We start from the raw sequence: 26,791 nt of genomic DNA, 5'->3' as shown, positions 1-26,791 counted from the left end.
AGTTGCTGGGGGACACAGTCTCAGAGCTGCCACAAAAATATGTTGGTACTTGACTGCCACCATTTCTGTCCATCTGTCCAAACCAGGCACCTTGTAGATCAGCTGACCGCAAAGTGGGCAGCACTGCAAGGCTGCTCCCCTCCTGAGTGCGTCCGCATCTACCTGACGGTGGCCCGGAAGTGGTCCTTCTTTGGTGCTAAGCTTTTTGCTGCTCAGGTAAGTGCAAGTGGTTTCCAGTAGGAGTGGTGCCCACACCCTCAGAGATGCCCCGTTTCTCCAGGAACTGCTGTCCCTGGTCACGTTTGAGCCAGTCCGTAGCGCCAGCCTGCAGGCTAGCAACCACCAGGGGTCGCTATCTCTCCACCCATTTCCATGGTCCAGAGCAGTTGATTCATTGCTTTGGGGCTAGGAGTATTTCTGGGTGACCCTCATCTTTCCTTTATTGACTCCTTTCTCAATGCTACCCCTGAGGGGGGGGAGGATGAACTATGTAATTACAAAGGCATATTTATTACAGGGGGCCCCACTTTAAGAAGCCGGGGAAAGCTTCTGAAAAAAGTTATATGACTGCTTCCCCAACCTTTTGGATAGGAGAGGTGGGAAATCTGGATTGCTCTACTGCAGCCCTGGCAAGTGAAAATTAGTTATTCCAGGAACTGTCCACCAGTCACTTTTCTTACTATTAGCATTTAAGGCCCGTAAGATTGCATTCTTGGTTTCCTATTTCTTTTACAGTCCCTAGGAAGTTTTTTGCTTTGTTTCTTAATTTTTATTTATTGATTTTTTTTAGTGAGAGGAAGGGAGAGGGACAGGAACATCGGTCTGTTCCTGTAAGTGCCCTGACTGGGGATTGAACCAGCAAACTCTTGGCTGCAGGATGACGTTCTAACCAGTTCTATCCAGACTGGGCGGTTCCTAGGGAATTGATTGAAGCAAGATGCACATCAGCTGGGAGAGACTGGGTGCAATGCTATCAGTTTCTGAGAGCTAAGAGGAAACAGCCTGTTCTCCACGCCCATGACACGGCAGCCAGGGATGCTCTCTTCTATAGCACAGAGCTCCCCAACCAGTGTGCTGGGGCAGGAGAGGCTAGAGGTACTCTACAAAGCGGTCCTTTCCACCTTGGCTTGTTAGTAGGTAGCCAGAGCCCCAAGGCCAGATGCCTCCTGTTTACTCCAACGTGCTGTACAAATACCGTCTTCTGTGTTTTCCAAGACGAGGGGAAGTTGGGACATTTCTAGCAGACCCCTGCATCTTCCTTTTTCCTCACAGCACTCTGATAGTTCAGAATCCCTAGCTGTAGATATGTCTGATGGGATTTTCCTGGTTCCCCAGCCTGCACAGCTGTCTTCCAAGGAGAGCGCTCTGGTGTGGATTGCTGTGAATGAGGATGGTGTCAGCATCCTGGACCACAACACTATGGTACCGGAGGATGAGGGCTTCTGACCCCTCCTTTTCCTGAATAGTCTTTTCTCTTCCTCTCTGGACTCAAAGGCCCGAGCTAAGTGACCGTGGTCCCCCTCCCCCACCCCTTACCCAAGCACTGCTATTCTCTAGTCTAGATACAGCTTGTAGATATTGAAGATGTAGAGTTACAGATTATGACCACTTCAGAACTCTTCCTTCCCGGTGAATACTGTCTGTGCTTAGAAGAGACGGGATGCTGGTGCCTAGCTCCAGAGGCAGATGGAAAGTTTCCCTAGAACTAACCGGCTCTTTCCTGCAGCGAGTGCAAGTCACCTACCCCTACTCTTCAGTGATGACCTTTGGTGGCTGCCGGGATGACTTCATGCTTGTGATTAGATCCATTCCAGACCAGAGCTCTGGAAAAGGCCACATTGAGAAGTTGATCTTCCGGATGGCCACTCCCAAGGTAGGTCTGAGAGCTACTAAGACATCTTACTCTGATCTGGTAGGGAAAGTGGGCTTGGAGCTTAGAAAGGAAGCTGGGGTTATGACAGTATTACAGAAGAGCCCTGCCCCAAATAAGACTTTTGGCCTTATCTATAAGTATTGTATTACTCCAGAGGGTTCAGGGAGCGCTGCATCTCAGTCACTGCTGAGCTGGCAGGTGCGGGGCTGGCTAGGGAAGGAACTCCCTCTGGCCCAGCCACTCCTATTCTGTTCACATTCTCTTTCCTAGTTCTCTCAAGCCTCAGCACCAGGCAGGCTTGAGTCGAATGCTCACTTGCTGTTCTGCAGCAGGCCCAGGGCCAGGGCTGCTGCCTCCTCAAGATGTTCTCACCTTATCCTACACTGGTCACAAAGTGGGACAATCTGCGTGGTCCCTCTTCCTTCCGATTTTTTTTTTTGAGAGGAGGGGAGATAGTGAGACAGACTCCCACATGGCAACTCATCTGGGGCTTGAATCACCCAAGCTATCAGGTCCTCAGGCTGACGTGCTCAGACCAACAGAGCTATCCTCAGTGCCTGGGGCAGACACTCGAACCAGTCGAGCCACTGGCTGCAGGAGGGGGAAAGCAGCCGATAGGTCGCTTCTCTTGTGTGCTCTGACTGGGAATCAAACCCAGGACATCCAGACACTGGGCTGATGCTCTGTCCGGAGCCAACCGGCCAGGGCCCTTCAGATCTTGAAGACCGTGCAAAGACTTCTTTGCCTTACAGTCTTTATTCCCACTCAGTACAGGAAATGCTGACTGGCAAAAGTAAGAATTACAGACTCACAAACCTAAGTCCTGACTTATAGTGCCTGGCTTCTTTTTGAGAGTAACTGGAAATCATGTTGCTTTAATCGTAAAGTTGGAGTTTTCCAAATCTCCCCCTCCTTTAATACCACCCGACAAAGAAGCTAGACAGACCCTGTCCTCCAGGGAGGCTCCCGTCCCTAACTTGGAGCTAACCAGAGTGCACGTTGCCTCTCCTGTTCTCAGGAGGGTACTGTCCATCTCAGAGGACCTCCAAACCAATTGGCACCCATTTCACTGGGCCTCTGAACCTCACAGTAGTGACTGCCTTTGTACATTTTCTCCTGGGTGGGTATTTTAAGAGATAAACTGAAGCCTAGGAAGGTTATATACCCTGTCTAATAGCTAGTAGGTGAGAAAGCCAGTCCTCGAGCCACGGCGAGTTCCATTCCCATATCTCTGTTGTCTCCTTAGATCGCAGAGGCTACTTTCGTCGTGGCCAGCTACATGAACCACTGCTCCGTGACTGGGAACCCACGTACCAACCCACCTGCTGCCCACCAGCCATGGGAACTGGATGGACGACAGTTCTTTGCTTCTGTTCCCTGTGCTGCCAAGGGGCCAACGTTGCTGTGAATAGTTCTCCTGCCCCTTTCCCAGCACCACCTGGTGCCTCTGGGGTTGGAGATGAATGTTCTGGGACAGGATTCTACTGTGATGGAGCAACCCCCACCCTGGTTTGTTCTGTGAAATGTGTATTTCAGGGTCCACGAAGTCTTAACATTCAAGGTGCCTTATAATGTTTCAGGGCCCAACTTTTAAAAGTCCAGACCCAGTATAAAAACCACTCTCTTTTCCACAAGAATACTGAGCTCTGGATACTACCTGCTTCTAGACAGACAGGGATGGTTACTGAGGGCAACGGTGCTGTAAGTGAGAGCGCTCCCCACTGACACCCTCAGGGAGGCTAGCATTTTTTATGTTGCATATACTCCTTATGTGGGGTTTATACTTGAAGTTTTCCTAACATCCCTGAATAGGTCTAAAATTTCCACTTCACTGGGACTCTTGACAAAAGCCTAGAACTCACTAAAACTAGACTTACTTTCCCCAGTGGGAAAGGTGTGGGCAGGGCTGGAGAAAAAGGAGTAGTGTTGTCTTTCCCCTCCCCCTGCTGCAGATGAGCAGGTGTTCTGCCCCGCCCCTCGGGGGCAGCAGCTCCTGCCTTTGTAGGACAGGGAGCTCTCCCTGCTGAGACTGAAGCTGTTTTCCCTCACACTGGACTGCAAGCCCAACTGGGTACAAGCAAAGGCAGGGGGCAGCTCCAGCCTGACCTCCCGTGTCTCACTGTAACCACTGGACGGGGCCCAGAGAAGGCTGTGCGCACTACTGGAGGACGAGGTGGTCAGCACTGTTTCCTTGCCCTTTGAAAGCCCAAGCAGATGCACTCTGCTGTTTGCTGCTCTGTGAGCCACCAAAGACAGTCGGAAACAGAAGAACCCTCCAGGCTCGTGGGCCTGGATTTGTTCCTCAAGACTTCTGGCGAACTTCCGCTGGGAATTAGTTTGAGGGCAGAGAACACAGGATCTTGGTCCTAGCCTAAGAGCATCAGGGGAAGAAACTGAATGATTCTTTCACCTTTTGCCTTCCTAGTGATGCCAATCTCCCCTATCCCCAACTAAGGGACGATCTTTGTTTCCACCCTCCCCTAACAGAAAAAAAAGACAAAGAGTTCACTGATACTCTGATTTTCCAACAGTGGAGAAACTGAGGTTTATTCCATAGCTCCAAGGCAGTCCTACTGGTTGTCAATAAAGTGCTGAAAACTGTATGGTTTTAGCAGTTGTATCCAAGAACCCGGGTGGGGTGGGGTGGGGTGGGGTGGTGGTGTGTGCGTGCACACGGCTGGAACTAGTTTTGTGAACACCTCAGCTCTTGTACGCTTTTCCCTCGTACTTTAAACTGACAGGTGTGATGGAAAGGAAGAACAGGAGAGTGTCTGCCTCTTTTCAATGAACTTGGCTTTGCAAGGCTGGCAGTTTCACAGCCTTCTGCCATTTTTTTAGTGAGAGAGACAAAGAAAGCAAGAGGAACAAACAGACAGGGGAGAGAGATGAGAAGTATCAGTTCTTCTTTGCAGCACATTAGTAGTTCATTGATTGCTTTCTCATGTGCCTTGACCTGTGGGCTACAGCAGACCAAGTGACCCCTTTATCAAGCCAGCAACCTTGGGCTCAAGCTAGCAACCTTAGGCTTCGAGCCAGAGACCTCTGGGCTCTAGCCAGCGACTTTGGGCTCAAGCTAGTGACCATGAGGTCATGTCTATGATCCCACGCTCAAGCTGGATGAGCCCTCGCTCAAGCCAGCGACCTCAGGGTTTCAAACCTGGATCCTCTGAGTCCCAGGCAGATGCTCTATCCACTGTGCCACCTGGTCAGGCCCATCTGCCATTTCTGTTACTGCCTTTCCCCCAGAATTTAGGATCTAGTTGGGACAATTCTACCTCAAACAGGTCAACAAATTACATGTACCACAGGCTTCTGAAGAACCCCTCCAGGACTGGTATAAAAGGCAAATAAATGATCACTCTGCTTTTGTAATACCTTGAGTATCTCTAAGGCCCATGAGGATTCTATAACAGAGGTCCCCAAACTACGGCCCTCGGGCCACATGCGGCCCCCTGAGGCCATTTATCTGGCCCCCGCCGCACTTTCGGAAGGGGCACCTCTTTCATTGGTGGTCAGTGAGAGGAGCATAGTCCCCATTGAAATACTGGTCAGTTTATTGATTTAAATTTACTTGTTTTTTATTTTAAATATTGTATTTGTTCCTGTTTTGGTTTTTTTACTTTAAAATAAGATATATACAGTGTACATAGGGATTTGTTCATAGTTTTTTTTTAATGTCCGGCTCTCCAACAGTCTGAGGGACAGTGAACTGGCCCCCTGTGTAAAAAGTTTGGGGACCCCTGTTCTATAATCTACCTGGATTATTAAAATTAAAAATTAGAATCCTAAGGGCCCTGGCCGGTTTGCTCAGTGGTAGAGCATCGGCCTGGCATGCAGGAGTCCCAGGTTCGATTCCCGGCCAGGGCACACAGGAGAGGTGCCCATCTGCTTCTCCACCCCTCCCCCTCTCCTTCCTCTCTGTCTCTCTCTTCCCCTCCCGCAGCCAAGGCTCCACTGGAGCAAAGTTTGCCCGGGCGCTGAGGATGGCTCCATGGCCTCTGCCTCAGGCGCTAGAATGGCTCTGGTTGCAACAGAGCAATGCCCCAGATGGGCAGAGCATCGCCCCCTGGTGGGCATGCCGGGTGGATCCCGGTCGGGCGCATGCGGGGGTCTGTCTGACTGCTTCCCCGTTTCCAGCTTCGGAAAAATACCAAAAAAAAAAAAAAAAAAAAGAATCCTAAGGAAAAAATAAGAAAGAATAGAGCTATATTTATACTGAATTTGGGGGTCAAGCTATCTCCCCCACCTGTTTCCTTCCTGACCATTCAGGAATCCTCCCTTAGTTGATGGATTTCATACAGAAGAAACTGCCTTATGAACAAAGGCTTCTATAGTTTGCATGTTTGTCCTTCTGGAACATGCCTGGAAACCAGTCCATTTCTCTCTGGCCTTTTGTCTCATCCTTCTTGGCAAAAGAGGCTTTGAAACCATACACAATGCTGAGTGACAGAAGAGTAGTAATGTACTTGACACCCCATGCCTGAAAGTCACTAAATAATTTGTCAGTAAAAAGCAGCTGTCTGTGAACCAGGCAATTACTGTGTATGTTTAGGAAAAGATACCTTTTCATCAAGAGAGTCATCATAAATTAATCCTGTACAGACACAGGAGGTAGGTAGACAGAGACTAGTCTTACTAGTCTTTTGTAGGACATTTCCTGCTAACCCAGTACTTGAAGGGCTTGACTTTTTCTTAACTTTACACAGGGGTACTATACAGTTAGAAATTGTCTTTCTCAAGAAAGCTGGTATCAATTTCCCATTGTCTTGCTCTACAAATTTCAACAAAAAGTAAACTTGAATGTGCTTAGGTATTTCACAAGTGCTCTTTGTCGACATTACCTTTGACGTATCCTTTGAGCTCTCCCCTGGTTGGCAGAGTAGGCAATATCTCACAAGGGGAGCACTGAAATGCACAAATACTCTGCTCAACACCACACGGTGAGTTGGGTTTCCAGTCATCTGCTCTATGGCTCTGAGCTCCGCTGCATCCATCCTGGTTCCTAGGACCGGTCCACACGATGGCAGGGGTACCCCAGCTCCTAGGGCTTGGGAGTCATTTCCCACAGAAGACAACGCTGGCCTCTGAATGCTGGGCCTCATGGGGTTCTGGATGTGGCTTTCTGACGGGCCAGGATCTCCTGGCAGCTCCTGTACACTTCGATCAAGCAGTCCAGCCGGGGCTTGGCATTCTGAATTCCAAAGGGGAGAGATGCACAGCCGAGATGAACGTCAGAGTGCTTAGCAGTGCTGCATCCACGTGCCCCTCAATCTGCCACCAGGCCAAGGGGTCTGTATGGCACAGGTGTGAGCTGAGAGGCGAAGTTCGACTTCATAGCACCTTGCCGGCAGAGTCCCTAACTAGGCCCATGCCCAGCCTATGAATTGTGTGAAGCAGGATCTTGAAAGATAGTTTTTAATCTGTATAAATTTCATGATCTCCATGAAATCTCCATGAAGAGCAAACAAGAGGAGTAACAAGGATAGACCCTCCTGGGAAGTGTCACAACTGTGAAACAGTCCTCAGAGACAGGAAGGGACATTTAATATGTAAATATGGAAAAGTAGTTTGTATAATGAAATGTAATAAAACCCAAATTTTAAAAAATGTCACAGAGGCCCCGGCCAGATAGCTCGGTTGGTTAAGAACATCGTGCTGAAGCACACAGGTTGCCAGTTTGATCCCCGGTCAGGGCACACACAGGAACAGCTTGATGTTCCTGTCTCTCTGTCTCTCTCTCCCTGCCTCCCTCACTAAAATCAATAAAAAAATAAAGTCACAGAATGGGAAAAACATGTGGAAAGCATATTTAATAAAAGTTTGATACCAAAATATGTAAGTTGTTACAAACACATGATCAATATCTAGATTCTACTTGACTAAGAGAGGAGATATGTATAGTTTAAAACAAAAGGAAATACAGGTTAAGTGTAAGGAAATATGAAAGTCTGTTCTTTAAAGATATACAAATTGGAAAACTTTAAATTATCTACATACTAAACTAAAAAATAGCTAAACCCATTGTTAGCCAAGACTGTAGAAAACAAGCACAAATTCCCAAAGTGTGATAAAGTTGTCCAATCTCTGGAACCAAATTTCTAACACTGTAAAAATCTATAAAACTGTTCATAAGCTTTACTAAAATAATTTTGATGTATAATGCTTAGCTGCTTTAAATACTTTGTGAGCCCTGGCCGGTTGGCTCGGTAATAGAGCGTTGGCCTGGCGTGCGGAAGTCCCGGGTTCGATTCCCAGCCAGGGCACACAGGAGAAGCGCCCATCTGCTTCTCCATCCCTCTCCTTCTCCTTCCTTTCTGTCTCTCTCTTCCCCTCGAAGCCAAGGCTCCATTGGAGCAAAGATGGCCCGGGCGCTGGGGATGGCTCCATGGCCTCTGCCTCAGGCGCTAGAGTGGGCTCTGGTCGCAACCGAGCGAGGCCCCGGATGGGCAGAGCATCGCCCCCTGGTGGGCATGCCAGGTGGATCCCGGTCGGGCGCATGAGGGAGTCTGTCTGACTGCCTCCCCCTTTCCAGCTTCGGAAAAATACAAAAACAAAAAACAACAACAAAAAAATCCTTTGTGAAACAGGGCAGTGAGGCAGTTAACTACATACATAAATTATACACCTATAAGGTAATTTAGTATCATTATGTTTGTATAAGTGGTTTTTTTTATAAGAGCAAAAGAAAAATCCAAATGTAATTTCAAAAACTAGCAATAAAGCCTGACCAGGCGGTGGCGCAGTGGATAGAGTATCGGACTGGGATGCGGAAGACCCAGATTCGAGATCCCGAGGTCGCCAGCTTGAACGCGAGCTCATCTGGTTTGAGCAAAGCTCACCAGCTTGGACCCAAGGTCGCTGGCTCCAGCAAGGGGTTACTCGGTCTGCTGAAGGCCCGCGGTCAAGGCACGTATGAGAAAGCAATCAATGAACAATTAAGGTGTCACAATGCGCAACAAAAAACTAATGATTGATGCTTCTCATCTCTCCGTTCCTGTCTGTCTGTCCCTGTCTATCCCTCTCTCTGACTCTCTCTCTGTCTCTATAAAAAAAATAAAAATTTTAAAAAAGCTAGCAATAGAGTGGCTAAATAAACTGATACTTGACATGATATAATTACATAAAATAATAAATATAATGGCCTTTGTAGATGCATGAAAATATGCATGTTAGATTTAAAAAAGCAAAATACAAAACAGTGTACAATATATGTATAGGTCAGCAATGTCTCTGTAAAATCATATTGGTAGACTGAGCCAAAGTAGATGAATGATGATTTATAGGCTGAACTTGCTATGCACTTCTTTTTTCGCTAAAATTTGTAGTATTTCTGAAAGCCTATATTTGCCTCAGAAAGGAGCTTCTGAAATAATTAAAATTCTAATTTTCACTAAAAATAGCTGTCAGGTATCCTTAAATGATCCTGACAATGAAAGTTGCTACTAAACATAAGTAGCAGTGGATACGTAAGAGGGAGGAAAGGCAGAGGATGTCTTTGGAGAAGAAAGTTAAGCAAAGCAGTGTTCTGTGCTCACCTGGAAGACAGGTACTACTTGGGATATTCGATGTGGTTCCAACGGATCGTTCAATAAAATGCACAGGTAGTAAATCACCTTCTGCTATAAGAAAATAAGCCAAACAGCAAATAGCTAAGTGAAACTTATTTTTTCCCTTAAAGGAAAGGCTAAAACATTTTTGTGGCCTGACCTGTGGTGGCGCAGTGGATAAAGCGTCGACCTGGAAATGCTGAGGTCGCCGGTTCGAAACCCTGGGCTTGCCTGGTCAAGGCACATATGGGAGTTGATGCTTCCAGCTCCTCCCCCACTTCTCTCTCTCTGTCTCTCCTCTCTCTGTCTCTCTCTCTCCCTCTCCACTCTAAAATAAATAAATAAAAAATTAATAAAAATTAAAAAAAAAAGAGTAAGGATTTGTTTTAAAAAAAAAAACATTTTTGTAAATGGTTATCTCTAAGTAGAACGCTTGACAGCTTTTGAAGTGAGGGAGAAGTTAATTCTCATGCTTTAAATGGAAAAAAAAATAACAGCAATAATAACCAGAGAAGATTCTGAAGCTGAGCTAGAAAAGAAAATTGAAATGTTGTGTCTCTTCGAAAATAAAAGGATGCTCTGGACAAGTAGCCAAGTTGGTTAGAGTGTGGTGCCAATACACCAAGATTATGGGTTCGATCCTGGGTCAGGGCACATACAAGAATCAACCAATGAATAAGTGGAACAAGTGGATGTTTCTTTCTCTCTCTCCTTCCCTCTCTCTCTAAAAGCAATAAATAAAAAAACTTTTTTAATAGATATATCTTTTTTTAATGTTTTATTTTTAGTTTTTAGACATGCCAGCCCAAAAGGAAACACTTCATTTTTTTAATTAATTAATTAATTAATTAATTTTTTTAGAGAGGAGAGGGAGAGACAGAGAGAGAGAAGGGGGGGGAGGAGCTGGAAGCATCAACTCCCATATGTGCCTTGACCAGGCCAGCCCAGGGTTTCGAACTGGAGCCCTCAGCATTTCCAGGTCAACGCTTTATCCACTGCACCACCACAGGTCAGGCCAAAAGGAAACACTTCAAATAGTACTGGCAGAAAGTCTCCAGCTTTAATTTTTTGACATCTAATACTTTAGGTATTAAAATAGTTCAAATCCAGGCCTATCCCAAGGGCTCCCTCCTCCCAAGAGAGGGGTGTAATGCCACTTATATACTTACCATGTAAATAGCCTCATTAATGATAATATCCTTCACATCACCCATTTCAATGAAGGTGGTGCTTTCTTTGCCAGAGGCGTAGGATGAAGTCATCTGGATACCAAGGGAATCAATGATTAACAGGGTCTCTTGATCAATCTTCACAAAATGGAGGTAAGCAAGCAGGCCTAAGAGGGTGATGAAGATGGCAGCAGAGAGGATCATGCTGTTCTGAAGAGAGAGCCAGACACAGGCAGTAAGATTACCCAGTGGTCCTCTGCATATATCTGCTGTTTAATAAGTCCACTCTAGGCAATGCGGTAAAAAAGCCTGTATTCTAAAGTGAGTTGAGCACATGAGGGAAACAGGCATGAAGGAAGAGGAATCACCTTTGTGTTCTGTAGAGCTGTGAAAGCATATGATGAAATAAATCCAGACAATAAATGGATAGGCCTGTGGAGGAGAACCTCCATCAGCGAAATACCCACCATCACACCACTCAGAAATTTTCCTTCCAAATTGCAACTTAAGGACTCAGACCTTTTCCTCTCACACTCCCTCAGAACAATACATAGTGCAAAATCAGACTGAACAGGCCTGACCTGTGGTGGAGCAGTGGATAAAGCGTCAACCTGGAAACGCTGAGGTCACCGGTTCAAAAACCCTGGGCTTGCCTGGTCAAGGCACATATGGGAGTTGATGCTTCCCGCTCCTCCCCCCTTCTCTCTCTCTCTCTTTCTCTGTCTCTCTTCTCTATAATGAATAAATTAAAAAAATCTTTAAAAAAAATCATAGACTGAACAAATAATAAAACTGCTTAGCACAGTGTTAATAGATACTACTCAACAACCATTCCTTCCCTTTTTTTTTTTTTTTTTGGAGAGAGAGAGCAAGAGAGAGAGGGGAGCACGGACAGACAGGAAGGGAGAGAGATGAAAAGCATCAACTCCTTGTTGCCGCACCTTAGTTGTTCATCGATTACTTTCTCATATGTGCCTTGATGGGGGTGGGGGGCTTCAGCTGAGCCAGTGATCCCATGCTCAAGCCAGAGACCTTGGGGTCATGTCTGTGATCTCACGCTCAAGCCAGTGACCCCAGGCTCAAGCCCGGTGAGCCCACACTCAAGCCGGAGACCTCAGGGTTTTGAACCTAGGTCCCTCAGCATCCACTGTGCCACCATGCCACCACCTGGTCAGGTCAACCACTCCTTCCTAACTTGGTTAGTTCCCACTCTTACCAATGACTGGTTTAGAAATGGACACATGATACAACTCAGACCAATGAGATGTGAGGGGAGGTCTGCTGGAGGGGCTTCTGTAAAACTAAGTCCACTTTTCTTTTTTAAGTTTTCCACTGATCTGAGAAAGAAGGAGGGTAGAGAGATGGGTGGAGAGAAAGAGAGAAGAGAGAGAAGCATCAACTCATTGTTCCACTTAGTTGTTCCATTTAGTTGTACACTCATTGTTTGCTTCTTGTACGTGCCCTGACTGGGGATGGAACTTACGACACTGGCATGCCAGGATGACGCTCTATCCACTGAACCATCTGGCCAGGCCTAAGTCCATCTTAAAAAGAGATCTAAGGAAGATAAGTTCCCTACAGCCTGAGGTTCTGATGTCTGGAAGTACTGTGGACTCTGTCGGACCATGTAGAAGGCTAGGCTGAGAACAAGTAGAGTATATCAAGATGAAGAAAACAACCTACTGAGCCTTTTATGCCCTCTAGAGCTCTCCTACCTACTGACTTCCTGTTTTGCCAAATAATAGAGATATTATCATTTAGGGCTCTTTTAGTCATTTTGGGCTGTGACTGATATGTTAAGGGCTCAAAATGGAATTTATTCCTTTGATTTTAAGACACATTTACAACCTTTTATCATTTCTGAAGTTGAAATGTGTTTCTTTCATGTGGCATTGTTTTCTTTTTTCCATAAAGCTATTATATAGAAGGATGGCACAGAAAAAAATCATTGATGACCTAGAATCAAGAGATTCAGTAATTTATGACTATCATTCCTTGAGGGCAGGAAGTCTCTCATTATTTGTTACTGACAAGATGCCCTCCTTGACCTAACTCTAGTCTAGCTCTTCTAAGCCCCTGGCGTTGGCATCCATCCTTGTTGGGCCTACATTGCCCAGCTGTAGCTAGAATCTCGCTAAGTCAGTTCAGAGAGAACCCCCACCCTTAGTATCTGATAACCCTGGCCTGTCTTCAGCAAGAATCCTTTCAAGTCAGTTTAGCCAGAATCACCCTTTACCCCTGATGTTTCCTTTTAGTAATTTCCCATCCCCCAACCCCCATCCTGCTCCTAGGCTATAAATTTTCACTTGTCTATGCTGTACTCAGAGCCCAGTTCTATACTAAGGTCTCTTTTCTCCTAGTTTCTGAAGCAAATCTGTTTTTACCACTTTACTGACCAGCTCTGTTTTCTTTGAAAGTATCTTTCTACTTCTTTCTACCTCACAGATACTAAATGTTAGATCAGAGGTCTGCAAACTATTTGGGCCCATGATCTATTTTTGTCTGGTCCACCTTGAGCTAAAAATGACTTTTACTCCAGCCCTGGCCGGTTGGCTCAGTGGTAGAGCATCGGCCTGGCGTGCAGGAATCCCAGGTTCGATTCCCAGCCAGGGCACACAGGAGAGGCGCCCATCTGCTCCTCCACCCCTCCCCCTCTCCTTCCTCTCTGTCTCTCTCTTCCCCTCCCGCAGCCAAGGCTTCATTGGAGCAAAGTTGGCCCGGGCGCTGAGGATGGCTCTGTGGCCTCTGCCTCAGGCACTAGAATGGCTCTGGCTGCAACAGAGCAACACCCCAGATGGGCAGAGCATCGCTCCCTGGTGGGCATGCCGGATGGATCCCAGTTGGGCACATGCGGGAGTCTGTCTGACTGCCTCCCTGTTTCCAACTTAAGAAAAGTACAAAAAAAAATGACTTTTACATTTTTTAAAGAGTGGTTAAAAAAGAGAAAGAAGAATATGAGACAGAAACCTATAAAGCCTAAAATAATTATCCTTTTTTTTTTAAGAGAGAGAGAGAGACCAGGAAGGGAGAGACAAAGGAAGGAGAGAGATGAGAAGCATCAACTCATAGTTGCTTCACTTTAGTTGTTCATTGATTGCTTCTCATATGTGCCTTTACCAGGGGGCTCCAGCCAAGCCAGTGACCCCTTGCTCTAGCCAGTGACCTTGGGATCATATTGATGATCCTGCGCTCCAGCCAGTGACCACGCACTCAGGCTTGAAAGCCTGCACTCAGCCAACAAGCCCAGCTCCAGCCAGTGATCTCAAGGTTTCAAACCAGGGACTTCAGCATTCTGAGTCAACACTCTATCACTCTATCCACTGCACCATCGGTCAGGCAATTTGACATTTTAAAGAAAAAGTTTGCTGACTTCTGTGCTAGACAACTATTTGGTTTTTGGTTTTTTATTTTATTGAATTTATTGGGGTACTATTTGTTGATTAACAAATGGAGGATGGAGAAATCTATGTGCTGCATGTCTGATGTTTCAGAAATATCTGCTTGGAGTCAATTAAATGCCTAGCATCTAGTATAGTATCTTGTATATAGTTTGCACTGATTTTTATTTATTTTTTTTTAAGATTTTATTTATTCATTATAGAGAGGGGAGAGAGAGAAAGAGAGAGAAGGGGAGAGGAGCAGGAAGCATCAACTCCCATATGTGCCTTGACCAGGCAAGCCCAGGGTTTTGAACTGGCAACCTCACTCAGTGTTTCCAGGTTGACGCTTTATCCACTACACCACCACAGGTCAGGCTAGTTCACACTGAAAAAGAGTTATAGAAGTTTGGAGAGAAGTAAAATTCAGCCTTGGCCTTAACAGGTTTATTAGAGGCAAGATTAATTTATATATAAAATATTTCTGGAGAATGCTATAATACTGACTATAACTCCTAAGAAGGGGGGGTGAAGATTAAAGCACTAAGGAATGTCCCATGAAGACTTCCAACGAAATAAGATTTAATTGGTGCAGAGGTCGTGGTTATTGAGACATCTACTTAGTTGAGAAAAGTAAGGGGAAAGAACAACATTCTAGATTGCAATAAATAAGATAAAAACCTGGAATTTTAATAGAACTGGGAATTCAAAAACTGGGAAGAAGGAAAGAAGAAAAGTAAATGCTTAGAGAATTTGATCCATATCAGTTTTTCAGGAAGGTAATTTCTGCCCCAAAGATTACTACCTAAATATGTAATGCACCTAGTGCTCAACTTACGACCACGATTGGTTTCAACAGACGGGTCGTAACACGATTTGGTCATAAGTTGAGTAGGCTATGTGTACAGTACTGAGAAATGATGTTATAAAAATCTTTAAGTCATATTTTATCATAATTTTCTTTCATTATTGTTATATATCATAATTTTCTTTGTTCATTTTATGCCATTTGTTCATCTCTACACCATTTTGTTTCTTATTTTTACATTCATCAGGTTTAAGTAAAACACTGCATTACCAGTACAACTGGTTTAATATCTGCAAAGACAATTTCCTCTTGGTAGACATCTTGGGAGGGGTTTGATGAAAAATATCCAGGACACAAAACACAAATTGCTGTACCGAGTCTGGGATAACAGTTGAAATGGTGCACGCAGATGGTAGTGCTGCCGGATGCTGGTCCGCACTGTTGTGTGCCCAGCTGGGCAATGCTTGCGCTGCCAGTCAAGGAGAAGTCGTGGCTAGCGATTGTGGTCGTAAAGTCAAATGGTTGTAAGCTGCATAGGTCGTAAGTCGATCGATATTTGTACTTCATTTTTCTAACAATTCAATATTCATTTAGGTTGACGTTAAGCCATGTTTTAAGAAATTCCTTTGTGCCTGACCAGGCGGTGATGCAGTGGATAGAGCGTCGGACTGGGATGCAGAGGACCCAGGTTCAAGACCCCAAGGTCGCCAGCTTGAGTGCGGGCTCATCTGGTTTGAGCAAAAGCCCACCAGCTTGAACCCAAGGTCGCTGGCTCCAGCAAGGGGTTGCTTGGTCTGCTGAAGGCCCGCGGGTCAAGGCACATATGAGAAAGCAATCAATGAACAAATAAGGTGTTGCAACGCGCAATGAAAAACTAATGATTGATGCTTCTCATCTCTCTCCGTTCCTGTCTGTCTGTCCCTGTCTATCCCTCTCCCTGACTCACTCTCCGTCTCTGTAAAAAATAAAAAAATTAAAAAAAAAAAGAAATTCCTTTTTCAGATTTCTTCTCACTCATAGCTGATTCATTACTCTGATGAACAGTTTTGAATAGGAGGAAAGATAAATTTTGGTTACACAGAGCCCTTAAGAAGTGTTGCAGGGGAGTTTAAAGGAAGATGAGGTTACAGAGTCCTGGGCATTTGAAGAGGCTAAGTGATATCATGATGAGAGAGATAAGTACAAAAGGGAGCTGGCACAAAAATTTTGCCTAAGCAAGCCCTCCCTAAGGAGGAGACATCACAGTTTAGTGGGAAAAAAAAGGGTTTCAGAGTTAGAAAGTCCTGGGTTTGAAGAACAAGTATGCCACTTACTGGCTTTGTGATTTTGGATGTGATTACTCTCTCTGGGCCTTGTTTTTCTTCTAAGGTTGCAATGAGACATTCAGTAAAGTAGCTGGCACATTAAAAGCAGTAGGCATTTAATAAGTTTATGTGCCCTCCTCCTTACAGAACCACATGGCCAGAACTCAGGCTAGCATTAAACTATATTATAAATTAAATCATTTTCAGGGGGGAGGAAAAGGACTGTCCTGACAACTTAACCATTTTAACTTACCTATGAACAAACTTTTAAATACAATTTGGTACAAATTAAGGCAGTTTTAATAATGCATATATCATTCTCTGATGGCAAAATAGATAATGAATGCAGAAAAGGATGCAGTAATGGAAGCAATATTTAAATTACAGAAATAAATAGCCCAGTTCTACTTAGCTCTGCTCAGGTCACTCCTGGAATAATATATTCAATTCAGGGCACTACATATAAAACGGAAAAGGGCAAGTAGGATGATTCCTTTTATTTGAGGGCTGTCACAAAACTACTGCATGTGACCCTCACAATATTGTGAAGCTGGCATGGCAGCTATTAATTCCATGTTAGAGAGGTGGAAACTGACACTAAGAGAATAAGATTGAGTCTGAATTGAGCATAGAAACCATCCACCTTGGAAATTTCATAATTCTTTAGAAAATACTTGAAGTTGGGGAAGCGGCTAGGAGGAGGGGAATCAGATTGCTTGAAAAAGTTATTAGAAAGAACTACCAATATTAAGCTCTTAAATAACTTGTATATAAATTGTAATTTGTACACACACGAACACACACACATACACACACACTTACAGGGGAGACAGGCAGTTTCTGGATATAGAAACTGAAATATCTATATGCCGGGGTATCCAACCGGCATATAGCAGTGATTCCTCTGGGGAGTGGAAGTGATGGGTGAGGACGATCCACTCACTAGTTGTCTGAACCCCTGGAACTGAATTACGATGAGCATGTACTCATCAAGCACATGGAAGTAAAAGTTTTAGATTGTCTTGGAGGACTAGGTGTATGCTGGGTGGACCACAGAGGACAGCAGAGACCCAGGAGAGGGGTAAAGCACGTAAGCACAACTTTCACTAAACGTAATTTAAAGCGCTGTCCAGCAGCCGAACAGAGTCCCCAGGGCCAGCGAGTTCCTGCCCTCCGGCTGTAGGAGAGTCGGGAGAAATGTCCGGGCTCAACCCGAAGACCTCAGAGACGGTTCCACAATCGAGTCCCGGAACACCGAGCGCGGGAAGGGGCGGACCTCCGATTACCTCGCAGAGGGCGAAGAGTCCGTAGGCCACCAGCCACACGGTGCAGGTGACAGCGGTCAGCGAGCGCAAGGAGAGCCGAGGGCAGCTGAGGCAGAACTCCCGGCAGAACGGGGAGTAGCAGCGGCGCTGCAAGGCCAGGCGGCCGCCGTAAATGTCCGAGAAGCTCATCTCTTCCTCCATGGCTGGAAGGCACCCCCCTGCGGCCGGCCGCCCGCCACAGCCGCCAGACCGCGTCCTCTCCCGGGCTCTGGGCCCACTTCCGGAGAGCGGAGTTGGCCACGCCCCTCCACGCTCCGCGCAGCCTCAGTTCCGCGCCGAGAGTCCTTGAACTGTCTTGCGGGATCGGTATTCCGCGCTGCGAAGTCTAGGGCGGTGTATTCCAAAGCGTCTTAGGGGGCCAGCAACCCAGCGGTCAGCTTAAAAACGCTATTAACGTCCGTTTTCTTTTATTTTTAATTTTTAAATGTATTGATTTTAGCGAGAGAGAGACAGGAACATCGATCCGTTCCTCTATGTGCCCTGACGGGGTATCCAACCGGCAACCTCTGTGCTAGGCATGATACTTTCAACGGAGCTACCCGGCCAGGGCAAACGTCCTTTTTTCTTGATAAACTGATATCTATTTCTAAGCCAGGGTACACACCAAGGAGACAATCCATAGGTAATTAGTTCATTCTCATTCATTCATTCAGGTAATTTTAGGTGCTGAGAGTACAGCGGTGAACAATACTGACAAGGTCCCTGCCTTTAAGTAGCTTTCTTCCTGGTAAGAGAAGCAGTATGGAAATTATTTCAGAGATTGCTGTTGGCAATAATATGGCCGGTAGGGATGGCTTGGGGACTGTCAAGAGAGCAGTCAGGAAAGCCTCTCCAAGGAAAGACACTGGAGCTATGAGGATGAGAAGCCAGACTGTTCTGCGGGAGCACTGGAGGGGGGATTTGCGGGGAAGGAAGACCTGGAAAAGCAAAGCCCCTGAGGCTGAGACAGGGTTGGTTTATTGGAGGAATTAAAAGGTCAGAGAAGCCAACGCTTGGAGAATATAGTTGGAACTAGGTGAGGCAGGTAAGGGTCAGATCCAGGAGAGTCTTGCAGGGCCTGGCAAGGAGTTTGGATTTCACTGCCTGGGAGTTCTCTCTCTCAAACCACTGAATGGAACATTGAGTAGGCAGACAAATCCAAGCTGGGAGGTAAGCAAAAGTGAAAGGCGCAGAAGGTATGGAAAATAAAATTAATAAATTCATGAGTAATTGCAGCCTCTGGGTCCTTTTTCTTCTTAGGATGTGGCCCTAATGAATGGCAGTGTGGCTTGTTAAAGAGTTATGGTGCTTCAGACCCAAGGCAGCACCATGATTAAAGAATCCATCTTTTTGTGTATAAAGATAAATCGCATAACAGTCTCACCAGCTTTAAGTCTCTCTGATGAAAGTGAGGCCAAGTTTTTCCATCTTCATCTGAGATTTTGTTTCTCTTTTTTTTCCTAAAGGATTTTCAAATATTGCTTTGTTTTTCCAATTTGTATATCCTGAATCTTACCAAGCAATACAGCCCTCTCATTTTGGAAAATATGATGTGATATACTTTATGATTATAAAAGTTGTTTTGGTTATTGTGGAACATTTGAAAAATGCAGAAAAGAAGAAAATTTTAAATAACCTATATTTTCACCACTTAGAAATAAACACTGTTGATGTTCGGGAGCAACCTCTAGTCTAGTTCTTAACCTGGGCTCCATGGGTAAAAGGTAAAGTTTGATCTTTAGTTTCATTAACTTCTAATTAAAAGAGAAACTATAGCCCTGCTCTGATAGCTCAGTTGGTTAGAGCATTGTTCCAAAACAAAGAGGTTGTGGGTTTAATCCCTGGTCAGGGCACATACAAGAGCAGATCGAGGCCCTGGCCGGTTGGATCAGCGGTAGAGCGTCGGCCTGGCGTGCGGGGGACCCGGGTTCGATTCCTGGCCAGGGCACATAGGAGAAGCGCCCATTTGCTTCTCCACCCCCCCTCCTTCCTCTCTGTCTCTCTCTTCCCCTCCCGCAGCAGCCAAGGCTCCATTGGAGCAAAGATGGCCCGGGCGCTGGGGATGGCTCCTTGGCCTCTGCCCCAGGCGCTAGAGTGGCTCTGGTCGCGGCAGAGCGACGCCCCCTGGTGGGCAGAGCATCGCCCCTGGTGGGCGTGCCGGGTGGATCCCGGTCGGGCGCATGCGGGAGTCTGTCTGACTGTCTCTCCCCATTTCCAGCTTCAGGAAAAAAAAAAAAAAAAAAAAGGGCAGATCGATGTTCCTGTCTCTGTCTCCCTTCCTCCTTCTCTAAAATCAATCAATAAAGAATTTCTTTTAAAAAAGAAACTATATATAATATACCTTCGTGGATATTTTGTTCTAGTTGTCTGTTATCTTTTAAAAAATTAAATTTATTGGGGCAAGGCAGCGACCTTGAGCCTGGGCCACATCCCAGGCAGGTGCTGTGGGCAGGGCTGGGTGTCCCTATGGTGGCAGCGCCTCTGCTCCACTGGATCCGTGGGCTTCCCCTCTCTATACACAGTAGGTTTGGGCTTCCCCTCTCTGTACCCAGCGGGTTTGCCTCGCAGACTGAGGGGGAAGCTCAAAGTGACATAAATTCTGAAAGAAAACTTTCCTTAAGCTACAGGTATCAAAGTCACTGACATTTCAGGAGGCTATAGGTGATGTACAAACTCATCCCTATTGTCCCCTTCACCCCCAACACTGTCCCTGGCATCCATTCCTGCAGCGCAGACATCCAGCACCAGAGAAAAAGACCAGGGTCGGAGTGCTCATTTTCACTTGCCAGTATGTGCCCTGATTTGGAGAGGAGGTCATAACTGATTAGAGGAAAAAGGCCTGCGCCTGGACTTTGAATTTCAGGAGGAAAGTCTCAAAGATAGCATAGTAATAAAGGCACCTTCCAATAATCGGGAACATCTGTCCCCCCATGGGTTCTGGCCTGGGCCAGTGGCATTGTGTGGAGCCTGTCCCTACCTGAAAACTTCTTTCTCTCCTAATTCATGAGCCGGCAGGATGTGGTAGCTGTGCTTTCAGAAGGCCTTCTCAGAGGCACGTGTCAAGTGGACAGTGTGGTTCAGCTCATCAACGACGGTACCAAGGTAGCAGTTAGCAAGCATGGCTGAACACCTCTGGTTCTCACTGTCAATAAAGGCCATCTTTCTGTGGTCCAGCTCTTGCTGAAGGCTGGCTGTAACCTTGATGTTCAGGATGATGGGGATCAGACCACCTCGCATTGGGCTGCGGTGGTGGGGAACACTGAGGTCATCATGGTGCTCATCCAGGAGAGCTGTGCCCTGTACTCACAAGACAGGGACGGAATATGGCCCTGCACAAAGGGTCCTGGCACAGTTCAGCCAGTCAAGCTGCTTGTTAAAGCAGGAGCCAACGTGCTTGCCAAGAACAAGGTAGGGGATATGGCCCTGTACCTGTCCTGTCAGAATAGCCACTCCCAGAGCACATGCATCCTCCTGCTGGGTGGGACCCACGCTGACCTCAAAAATAATGCAGGTGCCTGACCTGTGGTGGTTCGGTAGATAAAGCATTGGCCTGGAACGCTGAGGCCGCCCGTTTGAAACCCCGGTTTGCCTGATCAAGGCACATATGGGAGTTAATGTTTCCTGCTCCTCCCTTTCTCTCTCTCTCTCTCCTCTAAAAATGAATAAATAAAATCTTTTTTTTAAATTTTTATTTATTTATTCATTTTAAAGAGAAGAGGGAGAGACAGAGAGAGAGAAGGGGGGGAGGAGCTGGAAGCATCAACTCCCATATGTGCCTTGACCAGGCAAGCCCAGGGTTTTGAACCGGCAACCTCCGCATTTCCAGGTTGACGCTTTATCTACTGCGCCACCACAGGTCAGGCAATAAATAAAATCTTTTTAAAATTTTTTAAATAATAATGCAGGTGACACCTGTTTGCATGTTGCCATGCGCTGTAATCTCTTGTTCATCCATAAGCTCCTCCATAGTGCTTTCTGTTCTGTCCATGCAAAGAGCCAGGCTGGAGACACAGCACTTCATATTGCTGCTTCCCTAAATCACAAGAAAGTGGTTAAAATCATACTGGAAGCTGGAGCAGAGGAGATCAGTGTTAATAATGCAGGCCAGACCCTGCTGGACACTGCCCACTACCACGATATTCTGGAAATTGCTCTTCTCCTCAGTAAAGCTCCCAGGTCTTACACTTCAGTTGTGGGCAAAGCCTGAGGAAAAAGAGAGGCTTGAGGAAGAGAGGAGAGCTCAGTCTGTGCCAAGAGATGAGCTGGCACAAAGCAAGGGAAGAGTTTCTGCAGGAAACAACCAGAGCAGTGATCAGGCTGCACAAAGAAAAGAAGAGGCCCGAGGCCGATAAGATTTCCTATCAGCCTCTCCCCCGGAGTCCTGAGCAAAGAACAGCAGGAGGTGAAAGTCAGGGTCCAAAGTGTCAGCATTTTCTGACCCCACCCCACCTGCAGAACAACAACCTGGACACCGGAACTTGTACGCTCATAATACCCTAAAAAGAAACCCAGTTGTCGACGTTTACCCCAATCCTTTCCCCAACGGGTTCAGAGCGAACCAGTTCTACACACTGTACTGGGGCAAGGACAGGAAAGTGATGCAGGCACCAATATACAGTTGTCAGTGTGAACCCCTAATCGACAATCTGGAGAATCAGTAGGAGGCAACTGTGGAGGAGATCAAAATGCAATATCTGACTATGAGTTTCCAATTTTTCTCACATCCTATGAGTTGGAATTTTTGAGAACTAATAGTGCCCTTTTCTCACAGCCATACAATTGAAGGTAGAATAATTTGATATAAACTTTAGAGAGGCCCTGGCTGGTTGGCTCCTGCATCGGCCTGGCATGCAGGAGTCCCGGGTTCGATTCCCGGCCAGGGCACACAGGAGAGGAGCCCATCTGCTTCTCCACCCCTCCCCCTCTCCTTCCTCTCTGTCTCTCTCTTCCCCTCCCACAGCCAAGGCTCCATTGGAGCAAAGTTGGCCCAGGCGCTGGGGATGGCTCTGTGGCCTATGCCTCAGGCGCTAGAATGTCTCTGGTTGCAACAGAGTGATACCCCGGATGGGCAGAGCATCGCCCCCTGGTGGGCGTGCCAGGTGGATCCCGGTCAGGCGCATGCGGGAGTCTGTCTGACTGCCTCCCTGTTTCTGGCTTCAGAAAAATACCAAAAAAACCCCCAAAAAAACAACAACAAAAAAACTTTAGAGAAATCACCACAACAGCTCATACATAGACAATCTTTGTGCCTATTGCAGAAAGATCATCAGCGACGTTCTAACTTCAGACCAAAACAATCTAACAGACAGACTGCCTGCCTTCACTCCTTCTGAAGATGATTCAAGACAGACATCTAGAAATCTTGACTATATGCCTTCCGAACACAGAAACCGATATTATAGTCCGCTCCAATCATAAACCTCTACTTTTCTTTTGATTCCATAGAGATGCCTCTTATTAAATATCTGATTGCTTGCAGCATAGGTTTAACCTTGGGAGCCCACTGGCATTACCCCCTCCTGAAATGAGACACAACTGTTTAACTGAATTGAACTTCTCTTACAACCGAGACTGGTTTAATGAGATATAGAACAATTGGCCAATCCAACTTCTATAATATGAACCTTCCAGGGAAGCTTCAGAGGGGAGGGTTGTAAGGGTTCAGAAAGAGCTAACCCAAGATGTGCCTCTGTGGTATGTGGATTATTTTGAGCTAATGGCATCTGAAACCCTGTGGGCTCAAGAGAAACTTCTGTCCCCCACAATATAAACTTATAAGTAAATTATATTAAAAATGAAGATAATGCCCTGGCCATTTGGCTCAATGGCAGAGTGTCGTCCGATGTATGGAGGGTCCAGATTCAATTCCTGGTCAGGGCACACAGGAGAGACGACCATCTGCTTCTCCACCTCTCCCCCTTCACCTTCTCTCTCTCTCTCTCTCTCTCTCTCTTCCCCTCCTGCAGCCATAGCTCAATTGGATCCAGCGAGTTAGCCTCAGGCGCTGAGGATAGCTCTGAGGCTTCCACCTCAGGTGCTAAAAAAATAATGGCTTGGGCCTGACCTGTGGTGGTGCAGTGGATAAAGCGTCGACCTGGAAATGCTGAGGTCGCCGGTTCAAAACCCTGGGCTTGCCTGGTCAAGGCACATATGGGAGTTGATGCTTCCAGCTCCTCCCCCCTTCTCCCTGTCTCTCTCTCTCTCTCTCTCTCTCTCTCTCTCTCTCTCTGTGTCTCCCTCTCCTCTCTAAAATGAATAAATAAAAAATAAAAATATATATTAAAAAAAAACTTTATAAAAATAAATAAATAATGGCTTGGGTACTGAGCAACGGAGCAATGGCCTCTGAGGGGCAGAGCATCACCCTTAGTGGGCTTGCTGGGTGGGTCCTGGTCAGAGTGGATAAAGGAGTCTGTCTCTGCCTCCTCTGCTCTCACTAAAAAATAAAAAATTAAAAAATAAAAATAAAAATGAAGATAATATATACTTAAAGCCTATCATTGCCTTATTATTTTACTATATCTTATTATTTATTTGTGTTCTTGAGATTTTTTAATGTTGATTGTATTTATACGGTAGAAATATTATATGAGCACCTATTCCCAATCCATGTTCAGTGACATCACAACTGGGGGGGTGGCTATTTATACCACGGAAATTGACAAATGCCATAATCAGGTCTTACCTACTCGACGCCCCCCCACACACACACTCCCAACAACCTTTCAAGGGATAGAGTGTGTGTTGGCAGCCACTGAATTCAATAGGAGAGGCTTCTCCCATAATGAAGAACAAAAGCAGAACAAGCTGGTTTATACCTGGGGAAGGGTCCTAGAGCTATGTGATCATTGAGTACAAGTTTTCAATTTCTAAAACTTAGCTCATTCTTTTATGACTTTTATAACCTTAGGATATTATCTTTAATAACTTCTTTGGAAAATAAATGCCCATTTTGAAAATAAGAGACCAGTTACTTGAACTTCGGGGTTTTTTAAATGAATTATAAAAATTTCAGATATATAGAAGCAATTTGAATTTTAAAGGATAATAATATAACAATCTACTGTTTAGTCCCCTGGTGCATAATAATGTGGAACTAGTAACTTACTTCTGACTAAGCCAAGGGTAGTGGAAAACCACTGAAAGCAGGATTAATTTAGAATGGTCAGTCTGGTAATTCCCAGAAAGCATTAAAAAAAAAAAGAGGTTTTTGCAATAGTCCAGGAGATCCTGAAGTAGTTGGTGCCAACATCAACTTCAGAAACATAGGAAAGAGAAAAAAAAATTAGATGTGGTGATGGGCAAGAAAAAGGTACCAAAATAATTCCTGAGGATCTAAACAAGTGTGACAGTAACTGACTGAATTCCTGACCCCACCCCTGTGGTTCCCTACAGCTCTCCACCCTGGAGAGCTTGTTAAAATTTAGGTTGCTAGTGCCCCACCCCCAGAGTAACTAAGTTTAGGGATAGGGCTCAATAACTTGCACTCCTGACAAGTGTGCAAATGTTGATGCTGCTGATTTGGGAACACACATTGAACACCATTGCCTTACAATAATACCCTGCTTGTTTTGCTAAGGATTCAAAGACATTTCCTTTTTAAACCAGTAGGGGGAGACAGGTATAAAATTTATTCTCTAAATAGAAACACACTGCCTTAAACTACTAAAGCTGCTTGGAATTATGTTGTTGCCATGGAGACTTCTGAAATATTTTGGAAAGCTGCATGTAAGATGACATCAGGTGAAATATTTTTCATGTGTTTACATAAAAAATTATTTTGGTAGGACTAACGTCCAGATTCCTATAAGCCATAGTGTCATAGTTAAGAGTTTGGAATCTGGAGTCACAGAGCTCTGTCACTTTCAAGCTACATGACTTTGGAAAAGTTACTTATCTTCTCTGATCCTAATTTCTTATCTTTAAAATAGTCTCTATAGCAGTCCCCCCTTATCCTTGAGGATATGTTTTAAGACACCCCCCCATGGATGCCTGAAACCATAGATAGTACTGAACCCTACTATTATTTCTTATACATATATACCTTTCACTTAAAGGAAGCACTCTAGAGCTTCTCTTTGGCATATCTGAATTGCCAGCATCATTACTCTTGCATTTAAGGGCAATTTTTGAGTAAAATAAGGGTTACTTGAACGCAAACACTGTGCTGATGCAATATGGGACAGTTGATCTGATAGCCAAGACATCTCCTGAGTGCCTAACGAGTGGGTATCTTACACAGCTGTGGATAAACCAGACAAAGGGATGATTTACGTCCCAGGCAGGATGGAGAAGAGTGGAGATTTCATCAACAACTCAGAATGATATGCAATTTAAAACTTAAGAATTGTTTATTTCTTGAATTTTCCATTTCATATTTTCAGACCATGGTTGACCATGGATAACAAACCTGGGAGAGCAAAACCAAGGATAAGGGGTGACTACTGTACTTGATAGAATTGTTAGAGGGCACCTGATCTGTGGTGGTGCAGTGGATCAAGCATCAACCTGCAATGCTGAGGTCACTGGTTCAAAACCCTGGGCTTGCCTGGTCAAGGCATATATGGGAGTTGACACTTCCTGCTCCTCCCCCCCCTCCTCTAAAATGAATAAATAAATAAAAATTAAAATAAAAAAAAAGAATTGTGCCTGACCTGTGGTGGCGCAGTGGATAAAGCGTCGACCTGGAAATGCTGAGGTTGCCGGTTCGAAACCCTAGGCTTGCCTGGTCAAGCAAGGCACATATGGGAGTTGATGCTTCCAGCTCCTCCCCACCTTCTCTCTCTGTCTCTCCTCCCTTTCTCCCTCTCTGTCTCTCTCTCCTCTCTAAAATTAAAAAAAAAAAAAAATTAAAAAAAAAAGAGAATTGTTAGAGGGCTAAAAGTTCTTAGAACCTTCGCTGGTTGCTATAATTAAACAATTATTATACTCTAGTTAATTGTTACTTTCAGCTTTTCAGCCTCTAAGATTTAGAAATAGTCCAGATATGTTGCTATGTTTAGTTTTTAATAACCAGTGCTTCCGTTATTTAGGTAAAGAATAAAAAACATCTAGAAGGTAATTGTTTTGTAAATCCTAATTTTCCCATCCACAATACCTAAAATGGGTGGGATTTTATTAACATGCCTGGCCCAGAGAGCTCTAATCTATATTTGATTTCCTAGCCTTCAATTCCCAAAGGTAAGTGCATTGCTGATCATGAGCTCTGAGATGCAACGGAGCAACTGATGTCTACTTGGTCTTGGAGGGGTACTCACATGGGATCGGGTCGGACCAAGCCCAGCCCAGCCGCTTCCCGCGAGTGGACACACCTGAACGTAACCACGCTCTTAATGGCCAGTCTCTGATATTGGCTTTATGGCGTCAACCACAAGGGCTCGTCTCTAGAGGGGGAGCTGCCTCGGCCGGT

The 26,791-nt window shown here is 45.4% G+C and overlaps 2 protein-coding genes and 1 pseudogene across 11 annotated transcripts in view; 2 read left to right on the top strand and 1 right to left on the bottom strand.

Moving 5' to 3' along the window:
• Window positions 1-6,072, top strand: part of PLEKHH1 (pleckstrin homology, MyTH4 and FERM domain containing H1) — a 62,803-nt gene extending 56,731 nt beyond the window's left edge. Inside the window, exons 26-29 of the mRNA XM_066277247.1 lie at window positions 87-216; window positions 1,336-1,422; window positions 1,727-1,873; window positions 3,120-6,072. Coding sequence (XP_066133344.1) covers window positions 87-216; window positions 1,336-1,422; window positions 1,727-1,873; window positions 3,120-3,281 — 526 coding nt within the window. The 3' untranslated portion in view covers window positions 3,282-6,072. The remainder of the gene's footprint in view (window positions 1-86; window positions 217-1,335; window positions 1,423-1,726; window positions 1,874-3,119) is intronic.
• The window catches only part of PIGH (phosphatidylinositol glycan anchor biosynthesis class H), a 32,879-nt gene extending 15,258 nt beyond the window's left edge, over window positions 1-17,621 (bottom strand). For 4 of the 10 annotated variants that reach the window (XM_066277252.1, XM_066277250.1, XM_066277253.1 and 1 more), the window contains exons 1-4: window positions 17,365-17,621; window positions 10,590-10,799; window positions 9,409-9,492; window positions 6,715-7,064 (exon numbers count right to left, since the gene is read on the bottom strand). In XM_066277252.1, the coding sequence (XP_066133349.1) occupies window positions 6,972-7,064; window positions 9,409-9,492; window positions 10,590-10,799; window positions 17,365-17,544 (567 nt within the window). In that variant the 5' untranslated portion in view covers window positions 17,545-17,621 and the 3' untranslated portion in view covers window positions 6,715-6,971. Of the gene's footprint in view, window positions 1-6,714; window positions 7,065-7,086; window positions 7,627-7,648; window positions 8,406-9,408; window positions 9,493-10,589; window positions 10,800-17,364 lie in introns of those variants that run through there. The other 6 variants (XM_066277254.1, XM_066277257.1, XM_066277248.1 and 3 more) reach the window with 6 other exon arrangements.
• A 2,764-nt stretch (window positions 17,622-20,385) lies between these two features.
• Window positions 20,386-22,127, top strand: LOC136335405 (ankyrin repeat domain-containing protein 6-like; annotated as a pseudogene).
• Window positions 22,128-26,791: the final 4,664 nt, after the last annotated feature.

Source organism: Saccopteryx bilineata, chromosome 4 (genome assembly GCF_036850765.1).
Source record: "Saccopteryx bilineata isolate mSacBil1 chromosome 4, mSacBil1_pri_phased_curated, whole genome shotgun sequence".
Lineage (NCBI taxonomy): Eukaryota > Metazoa > Chordata > Mammalia > Chiroptera > Emballonuridae > Saccopteryx > Saccopteryx bilineata.
The sequence above is the reverse complement of the archived record's forward strand: the minus strand, read 5'-3'. Positions and strand labels throughout refer to the sequence as shown.